The sequence below is a fragment of the Trichomycterus rosablanca genome, chromosome 15 (genome assembly GCF_030014385.1).
Source record: "Trichomycterus rosablanca isolate fTriRos1 chromosome 15, fTriRos1.hap1, whole genome shotgun sequence".
In the NCBI taxonomy this organism is placed as follows: domain Eukaryota; kingdom Metazoa; phylum Chordata; class Actinopteri; order Siluriformes; family Trichomycteridae; genus Trichomycterus; species Trichomycterus rosablanca.
Window position 1 is genome coordinate 1,087,430 of NC_086002.1, and position 10,071 is coordinate 1,097,500.

The 10,071-nt window shown below is 52.7% G+C and overlaps 1 protein-coding gene across 1 annotated transcript in view; it reads right to left on the reverse strand.

The window, feature by feature from the left end:
* Window positions 1-460: 460 nt before the first annotated feature.
* The window catches only part of fn1b (fibronectin 1b), a 46,694-nt gene continuing 37,083 nt past the window's right edge, over window positions 461-10,071 (reverse strand). The window contains exons 33-45 of the mRNA XM_063009342.1: window positions 9,050-9,328; window positions 8,776-8,963; window positions 7,804-7,891; window positions 7,522-7,701; window positions 7,318-7,407; window positions 6,941-7,129; window positions 6,757-6,846; window positions 4,842-5,278; window positions 4,397-4,535; window positions 3,711-3,878; window positions 3,488-3,613; window positions 1,600-1,802; window positions 461-1,107 (exon numbers count right to left, since the gene is read on the reverse strand). Of these exons, the coding sequence (XP_062865412.1) occupies window positions 1,030-1,107; window positions 1,600-1,802; window positions 3,488-3,613; window positions 3,711-3,878; window positions 4,397-4,535; window positions 4,842-5,278; window positions 6,757-6,846; window positions 6,941-7,129; window positions 7,318-7,407; window positions 7,522-7,701; window positions 7,804-7,891; window positions 8,776-8,963; window positions 9,050-9,328 (2,255 nt within the window). The 3' untranslated portion in view covers window positions 461-1,029. The remainder of the gene's footprint in view (window positions 1,108-1,599; window positions 1,803-3,487; window positions 3,614-3,710; window positions 3,879-4,396; window positions 4,536-4,841; window positions 5,279-6,756; window positions 6,847-6,940; window positions 7,130-7,317; window positions 7,408-7,521; window positions 7,702-7,803; window positions 7,892-8,775; window positions 8,964-9,049; window positions 9,329-10,071) is intronic.

A 10,071-nucleotide genomic window follows, 5' to 3' on the forward strand; every position in this document is an offset into this window, starting at 1 on the left:
CGCTATCCTGAAAAGACATTGGCAAGCCGCTCAGGTGGCGCAGCGGTAAAACGCACGCTAGAACACCAGAGCTGGGATCTCGAATACATCGCGTCGAGTCTAAGCTCTGCCTGCCGGCTGGGCTGACCGGCCACGTGAACGCTCGGCCTGTTGTTCATATAGGGGTGGGATATTAAAAAAAGCCGGATAGGGACTCTCTCTCTCTCATGACCTTGACCTAGACGAGGAAAGAGCGCGCCGATCAGGGCGTGTCTCTCTGTACACAGTGCTGATCTGCATATGTGACGAGGTGCATACGGCTGATGCCCGCGTGGCGGAGGGGGCGTGGGTTAGCTTCGCTCTCCTCGATAAGAGCCGGGGTCGGAATTGGTGGAGAGGAAGCGCCAAATAGGGAGAAAGAGCGTAAACAATATATTAAAAAGAAAGAAAGAATAAATAAAAACAGAAAGGAGAACTGAGGTTCATTTGTAAACTTTATTAAAAATGGGAATTTAACAGTAGTGAGTTTTTGCACCTACAGTGCAATTACATTCTTAATTTGCGTTACAAAAGTGAACCAAAGATTACAAAAGTTTTAAGCAAATGAGCAAAATTAAGGTCCAATTTTAAAGAAAAACGGTGCAGCGTGAAGCGAACGTGAGTCGAGAGGAAGAACGAATAAAAACGACGTAGTCTAGAACATTCTTAACATTCAGTGCTTGATTGTTTTGGTCATTCTTAATACAATTACAACACCAGACGTATTCGTTGATAATTAATGAGGATTTTTGGTAACACTGATGAGGTGGAATATTTTTATTATTATTCAGTACCCTTGAAAAATAAGATAAAACGAAACAAAAAAATAATAACAGCCAATCGGGAGCCTGAACGGCACGACGGCCGATAAGGAATCGTTAAAACGAGAAGCGGTGATGGCGGCGTGTCTGCGTCTTCGATTGGCCGATAAGCAGCAGCGGTGATGGCGGCGGCCGGTCGCACGGCTGTGAGGCACTACGGGGTCGGTGCGGTCTCGGTACGGAGGTTTCTTTACTCTCGGGGGTTCGGATTGGCCACGGCGTCGGCCAGGAGTTCCGGACGGAGGCATTCGATCGGGCACTGGATGTTCTGGAACGAAAAAAACAGGACACGATAATGGATCATAAACTCCTAATAACTCTTATTAATATCTAATATTCATTATTTGCTTTATTTATTGTTCACTGATGATTAACAGATGAGAAAAAGTGTGTGTGTGTGTGTGGGGGGGGGGGGGGGGGTGTGGGGGGTATCAAGGGTGGCACATCTGTCTATCACTTTAGAATCGCAGTTTGGAACCTCAACGGCGCCACCGACTGGGTCGGGCGTCCACACAAACACAGTCGGGCGTGTCTGAGGGAGGGAAGATTGCCCAGTGTCTGGGGGAGGTGTATGTGATATCTTCAGAAGTTTAGCACGTTCCCCACAAATCTATGCGCTGTGCGGGTTTCCCCATAAGCGAGTGTGACCGTGTGTTGTTTTTATAACCGATCGGGTGGCTTTCGGAGCAGTCGTACTTTGTTCTAAGCCAAATAGAGCAGCGCTGTTGGACTCCACGTCAGAAAGAGCCCGAGAACTCACCACTTTGCGGATGCTACCGTCTCCGTACCGCACCGGCCGGAGCAGGTGACTGGCGATCTCGGCGCCGGGCTTCCTGCAGTTCTCGCAGCGCCAGCCCTGCTGACCGCCGTAGCACGTACACGTGCAGATCGCTCCCAGATATTCCTTCTGCCACTGGTTTCCGACCCGGTACGTCTTCCCGTCGTCGTAGCACGTGGACTCGTCTGCAAAACGCACACGCGGAGAGACTTAGTCTCAGCCCTTAAATCCCCCAACTTGACTTTGAACCGGTTCCGTGTGTTTCCACCGGAAAAAAGAGGTTCCAGACAGAGAACCAGCGGGCCGATCTGGCACCACAGAGTACCGGGTTATTCAGAACGAACCGTGACGTCAGTCGGTGGGCGCGTCGTGTTGCGCTTAATGCTGCATTTTTATCTTTTAAACTTCACCTGATCACGTGTTGAACCAGTTTGCTGCTGATATTTTCGAAGCGCCTTTAAAAAGATGAACTGTGAGATATTACGAGATAAAAGTGACCTGGACAGAACGAACACCGCTTAACGTGATAAATAAAGCGTGAAGCTTTTTCATCTCCCCGAGCTGCATAACCACCACACGAGAAGTAAATCCAGTTAAACACAGATACACGTGGTATGTTAGACTGGGTTTGATGGTTATTTCACACAGATGTTTGTTCATGTGGAACTTTAATGATGTTTCACCGCTCGAAACATCGGCTATCTGCGCCGAGAGTCGCGGTGAAACCGAAGCGCAAAACGCTTCTCACGTTAACGAACTACATAAAACAACGACTGCGACAAACACGTCACGTCTTATCACCGATTGTTAGATCGATGCTTTTTACATACAAACAAACATCTGTAACAGCAGCACAAACGCTCGCACATAATCCACACGCTCCACCATGATATTACCGCTCTTAACTCTTAGTAAGTAACGCCCACCGATGATGACGCTGCCTGGTTCTCAAAAACTGGTGAAAACGCGCGTCGGTTCTCTACAGAACACCGAGGTTCTGAGAAACCTGAACAGAACCGGTTCAAGAACCACGTTTTTTTTTGGTGGAAAAGGGGTAAGAGTCACTCTCAGAACACAGAACCCATAACACAGAACCCATAACACAGAACCCATAACACAGAACCCATAACAGAACACAGAACCCATAACAGAACACAGAACCTAGAACACAGAACCCATAACACAGAACCCATAACAGAACACAGAACCCATAACACAGAACCCATAACACAGAACCCATAACACAGAACCCATAACACAGAACCCATAACAGAACACAGAACCCATAACACAGAACCCATAACACAGAACCCATAACACAGAACCCATAACAGAACACAGAACCCATAACACAGAACCCATAACACAGAACCCATAACAGAACACAGAACCCATAACAGAACACAGAACCTAGAACACAGAACCCATAACACAGAACCCATAACACAGAACCCATAACAGAACACAGAACCCATAACACAGAACCTAGAACACAGAACCCATAACAGAACACAGAACCCAGAACACAGAACCCATAACAGAACACAGAACACAGAACCCATAACACAGAACCTAGAACACAGAACCCATAACACAGAACCTAGAACACAGAACCCATAACAGAACACAGAACCCATAACACAGAACCCATAACACAGAACACAGAACCCAGAACCCAGAACACAGCCTTGCTTATCTCAGACTGCTCATAAGATTAGAACTCCAGAGTCGTGAGCTGGCAGTTTATTATTATTATTATGATTATGATTATTATTATTATTATTAATATTAATATTATTATTAATATTATTATTATGATATAATTCATCCATGAGCACAGTAACGGCACAGAACTGCGGCGCACACGTACGTGGTTCACACTTGAACTCTCCCTTGCCGTTACCCAGGCAGGTGCAGCTCATCAGGTGTCCGTTCTCGGCCTGTCGGTCCCACCTCTCGCCGATACGGTAGTTGTTCCCGTTATCGTGGCACCATCCTGTAGAAAGAGACACGAAGACGGATGAAACGCGCGGACTCGTTCCGGATCGATCGATCGCCCCGGTGTGTGCGGACGTCGGCGCTCGCGTACGTACTGGAGGAGTCGCATCGGAAGTGTCCGCTGCCCAGGCCCAGGCACCGGCACCAGAGCTTGAACCCGGTCTCGGACATGCGCTCCCATTCGCCTCCTACGCGGTGGCTGGTGGCCGTGAACGTGTCGTAGCAGGAATCGTCGGCGGTGCCGCTCGGGACGCCGTCCGGAGCTGACGGATACAGAGAGATGATCACGATCATGGATAACGATCGACATCTTTACAAGAAAGGTGAAGATATAACCAGAGATCTTAAACATGACATAATGAGCCACAACTTGCAGTCAAAACAGATCTGCCCCACCCACACATGGACTACTGGCTCAAGACATCCTGGTTCCATCTGGACCTTCTTCTGTTACTCCAATGTCCAGTTCTGATGCCTGTGTGCACACTGCAGGTGCTTTGGACAGCAGACAAAATAAGTACTTTGACTGGCACGAAAGGGTTCAATGGACTTTGTATTGATCCACTGCAGGTCTTACACGTCCACGTCATTTGGCATCACCGAGTCTCAGCCGCCCAACGTCCTGTCCCTCCTCTGACCATTGTCAATGGGCACCCACCATGGCTTTAATCAAAGTCCCTCAGGTTGTTTTTATGCCGGTCAGCTGCTATTGGCCCAACAATGAACAGATCCCTCAACCTCACAAGCGCCACAAAAAAAATTTCGACGGGTCACTTCGTACCTGTGTTGCCGGCGGTGATGACCTCGTCGAGGATCTTGTGCTTGAGCACCCCCTTCAGGGCCTCCACCAGGACGCGGTACGAGGCTCCGGACGTCAGGCCGATCAGCGTGGCGCTGGTGCTGGTGGCAGGGAGGCGCATCTAGAAGCGAACCGAAACCGTCACTCTTAACGCGTGGTCTGATCTGTCCTGTTCAGATCTGTGGTGACGTGGTGCACCATGATGCCTCGACTGTCCACTTGGGACCGAATAACGCAAAGGGTTGAGGGGCCCCAACACCTTGAACTAGTGACCTTCTGATCATCTGATCACCTCGACTGCTAAGAACAGTCCTGCTATGAATTACAAGCTGCTTAACACCGTGTCTACGGTCGAGCAAGCTTTACACGGTCATGGGTTTAGAGTAGAGGAGTCGAGACGAGTGCGTGGAGTGTGTGAGCCACTCACCTGGAACATCTTCTCTTGGCGCTGTGTGATGGGATGGCAGGACACCAGGTAGGCACTGCTTTGCTGGAAGGGTTGCCAGGCGACGGTGGTCTGAGTCTGGGCCTCCTGAGCCGTCCCCGTCTTATTCTCTGGAAAGAGGAAACCTTGAGCGTTCCTGTCGCTCACCCGCACCAGCTCGGGCGTCCGGGACCCGTCCGGGCCCGGAGCGGACACGTAGATCAGCGTCTGGCCCAGGTAGGGGCCCGTCTGACGCCCCCCGTGAGGCAGGTTGTTGTATTCGGTGTACTCCATACCCTGACCTCCGGCGTCCGGGTCGGGCTTGACCGTCGGCCCGGCCACGTTCACGGTGTCGCCGTGGGTGTCTGCGTCCGTTTCGGGGACGTCTAGGCGGTCGTAGGTTTCGCGGCGCGGCGGCACAGGCAGCGAGGACGTTTCCTCTGAGAGCAGAGAAGCAGTTAGTAGCAAAGCGAGAAGGTCGAGGGAGACGTCGAAGAGGAAACGACTGAGGCGGCGGCGGCTAACGGCCAGCGGGGGCAGCACATATCCAATCCAACCGAGGAAAAAACATCCCTCACCATCTGTTCACTCCTCTCTCACCAACACTGGCGATCTGACTGCACACTCATTCTCTGAGCAACTCAGACTTATTTATTTATTTATTTTTTACCCCTTTTTAGTGCATCCAATCGTTCAATTAGCATCGTGCTTCCTCTCTGTCTATGCCGAACCCTGCCCTGACGGAGGTGATCGAAGCTAACCCGTATCCCCTCCGAAACACGAGCAGCAGCCGGATGCATCTTTGCCACCCGCACGTCGACGAGTTTGGCGCCACCTAGCGTCGCATGCGGAGAGACACACCCTAAGGGCACCCTCTCCCATCTCTGTGTAAGCGCCTCCAATCGGCCGGCAGAGAACGCGATCGCATCCTGACAGAGAGAGACCCACATCCGGTTCTTTGTCCCGCCCCCCACATGAGCGACCGGCCGATCGTTGCTCATATAGCCACTCGGCTTCGAACCGGTAAAGCAAGGCTGGATTCGATACCACGCTTCTCAGAATCCAGCCCTGGTCGCAGCGCGTCTCTTTTTACCGCTGCGCCACCTGAGCGGAGCAACTCGGACTCATAACTTCAAGAATTCGGGCTCGTCAGGAAAGTCACTGACTTATTAGAATCCTCTGTACTGAGGCAGCTGCCCGTGTAGGCAGTAAGACAGCAAGGCGGCGCACTAGGTTTTCGAACACACCCACAGTTAGCCATGTCTAAATCATAATTAACCCCCCCGAATTCCCCCCTCTCGCCGCAAAAGTGACCTCTATTGTTGAAATACTCGGTAGTAGGATAAGGAAAGAGCAGCAGGGTGATCTGTACACGCGGAAGACCTGAAGATAGAGGCTTAAAGACACTCGTCATCCAATCTGACCGAGCTTATGAAGACCTGCCATGAAGAATGGGATAAAGTGCCCAAACCCAGGTCTACACGCATTCTGGATTCACTTTGCTCACAGGCGCTCATGGTGCCTGTCGTAGTGCGGCATCGTTTAATGGCGTATTCATCGTAGTGATAGTTCGATAATCGAACCAGGCGTAACCGCCACGTGGAAATGAAAACACAAACTGGCTCGAGAGGGAACCTGAATCTGACCGGTTTAGAACCAGAGGTTTTCTCCTCGGTGGATCTTGAGCAACATCCGCTGCGGGTTGCCTCATACGGAGCGGAAATCAACGTCTCAGCAGAACGCAGCACCGATATCGTTAGCTGTGGCGGTACCGAGCAAGCCGCTGCGCAGATTCATGCCGGCTTCTCAAAACCTTTTCCTGCCGTTACCACTGAGGGTTTTGAGAGAGTACACCTTTTCTCTCACCGTGTGTGTGTGTGTGTGTGTGTGTGTGTGTGTGTGTGATCGCGACACTTACGGGTCCTGGCTTTACCCACCAGCGGTGGGCTCCTCAGCGTGTCCTGCAGAGCGATGATCTTGACGATGTACTCGGTAGCCGGTCTCAGACCTACGATCACAGCGAGGTCGTTTCAGGCTGGCGTTCTTCTCGATACCGGACGACGTGCAGGCAGGTACGTGTGTGTGTGCGTGTGTGCGTGTACCTGTGACGGTGGCGTAGTTGGCGCCGGCGTGTGGGCGTGGCGTGAGCTCGCGCGGCGAGCCTCCGGCTTCCTCGTAGGTGACGTGGTACCCGGTGACGCGGGCCGTGGGGGGCTGCCAGGCGAAGCCGATGGAGCTGGGGGTCAGCGAGGTGAACCGGAGATCGGTGGGCGACTGGAGGGCTGAGCGAGCTGTAAGGACGCGCGCACGCACACACACACACACACACACACACACACACACACACACACACTGAACCTCATGTTGTTTGTGCATGCGAGAGAACGGCTACAGTCGGTAATCGTTGAACCATGAAGTTCATCTGTATCGCGGGTGTAGCGTTCCTAATAAAGTGCGCACGAGTGTGTGACGCGGTTACCCGTGGTGGCGGTGAGCGTGAAGGGTGGGCTGCGGTTCTCTCCGTTCAGCGTGTACATGTTGATGACGTACACGACGCCCGGCTGCAGACCTGAAGATAAAAAACACAAACACAGAAAATCAGCCGCTTCTTTACACCAGCCAGCAGGAGTCGCTGTTGCCGCAGCAACTAGAACGGACCGGAACTGGACATGGAGGGATGTACCTGTGACGGTGGCTACGCGGTGCTCCGCCGGGACGGCCTTCCTGACGGGCGCGTGGCCTCCGGAGCTGGGCGTGGCCTCGATGAGGAAGCCCGTTATCGGCTCGTCCTTGGTGCGCCAGGTGACGGTGACGCTGGTGTCCCTGACCTCGGTGACACGGGGCCGCTTGGGTGGACTGACGTCTGCCGAACGGAACGAAACGGAAAGCTAGCGTCAGGACCCCGCGCGTCGGGGCGACTTTCATTAGCACAAAGCTAAGCAGAATTGGGACACGGGCCGTTTACCTTCGCCGGTAGAGACCTCCCCGATGAGCGGCGGACTGCTGATCGAGTCCTTCAGCGCGTGCACGCGGACCTCGTACGGCGCGGCGACCTGGCAACACGACATACAGCCGTAGCGTGTCATATACAGCCTAATACTTCATACACTACATGGGCGAAAGTATTGGGACGCCCCTTTGTACTTCTAGTAGCCACAACAGTTGCAAACGTGTGATAAATCAACTATGTAAAGGATTTACATTCACACAAGCGACTTACAATTATGACTGAACGCAATTATGAGCAATTAAGGGTTAAGGGCCTTGCTCGGGGGCCCAACAGTGGCAATTTGCTGAGTGTGGGGCTTGAACCGGCAACCTTTTGATTACTAGTCCAGTACCTTCACCGCTTGGCTATCACTGCCCACTAAAGGACATGATGTACTTCAAACTTTGCAGCAATAGTTTAGGAAAGGACCATTCCTATTCCAGCATGACTATCGGCGTCGCGAGGTGGTGCTGGAGCCTATCCCAGCTCTTCAATGGGCGCAAGGCACACAGTAACACCCTGGACGGGGCGCCGGTCCATCGCAGGGCGCACACACACACACTCACCTATAGGGCAATTCAGTGTCTACAATTAACCTGACTGCACGTTTTTTGGACTGTGTGAGGAAACCAACGCAGGCCCGGGGGAGACACAGGCGTACGAATGCGGTCATCTGTTGACCGAACAGGGCACAAATTCCCACAGACACACTTGCTGTTCTAGCCGAGAAGATCGCTCCATTCTAATACCGTTGGTTCTTTAAATCGGACATCCAACAAGCACACGGCCGATTTGGAACTGATGGCTCTCGGTGTGGTACAGTGGAGTCCTAGAGACTCTTGGAATGTCCTGCAGGTCGTAATGGTGCGGCGTTCCTATAGAAACCTTAAAGCGACTGCTCAGGTACAGGTGTGGCTGAAACCAAGACGAATGAGAAGGTGAATTTACCAGCAGTCCAGTGACGATGACCTGCGTGGAGTCCGGCGCCACGTTCAACTCCTTAGGTGCCGCGTCGTTGTTCTTGGGAGTGACGAGGACGCGGTAGCCGCTCAGCCGGACTCCCGGCGCCCTCCACACCACCACGAAGGTGGACGGGCCCACGTCTCTGAACTGGATGTGGCTGGGAGCGGGGACACCTGGGGCGCACAGAGCGGCGAAGTTAGCGATCTAGGAAGTACAGCAGGAAGTGTAAGGCGTGGCGTGGCGTTCCCGCGGGGCTCACCGGTGGCGTGAGTCCCCTCCATGACCGCGGTGGAGCCGCGATCGGTGGTGGCCAGCACTCGGACCGTGTACCGCGTCCCGGGTCTCAGGTCCCGCAGCAGCGCGTCGTTGTCGGTCCCCCTCGGGGCCGGGAGCAGCTCGCGCTCGCCCTCCGCGGGGCCGGAGTACAGCACGCGGTACGAGGTCACGCGGCCGGCCGGGGGGCGCCAGGACACGCGCACGGAGGTGGAGTCCACGTCGGAGAAGGTCAGCTCTTTGGGACTGTCCGCTGTTACAGGACCTGGGGAGAGGGTCACGGCGATGAAGTACTGGACCGAGTTTAAAAGTAAGCGGGCGCTTCTGTAGTGAACTTCAGAACCTTTGTTGCATACTTGTAGTTTTTACGAGGGAAAAGAACTACACATCCCATGATGCACTTTCCCTCCACTTATTTTCATTATACTGTAGATTTAGTTCTAGTCTCACAGATCTACTTCCGTTAATTATGGATTATTATTTGAATTATTATGGTCTCCATTCTCTCTTTTGTGTACAAGGTGTTTCTGCCTGCTGAACTGCTGCTCTCTGGATGTTTTTATTATCATTATACCCCACCTTTATTCCCCATCTGGTTGTTTCCAATCCTCTACCCATGCACCACCCCCTTTTGACCCCCCCAGATGCTTCTTATTTAGCGGCCAGCAGTAAATAGACCACGTGCGTCGTCCTGTAGTCCTCGTTATGCCCATATTTGGAGACTCAGATCTCCTATAGGAATAATGAACGAGGGTTTTAAAAAAAAATCGTCTCTAACGCGTCCTGCGCTGAATAAACACGTTCAGAACCCTGCACGTTTCGTCCCGTGTGCATTTCTCTCCTGTACATGGCCGGATCCTCCGAATTACGAGGTTTTTAAAGGGTCGTAATACTGATGACGCTGCACGAGAGCTGACGCTGCTGCGCGGTAATTAGACGTCGCTGAACTACACCGATCGAATCGCCGGAAAGAGCGGCCCGCGTTTGTCGAGTACGACCGAAGGCGTA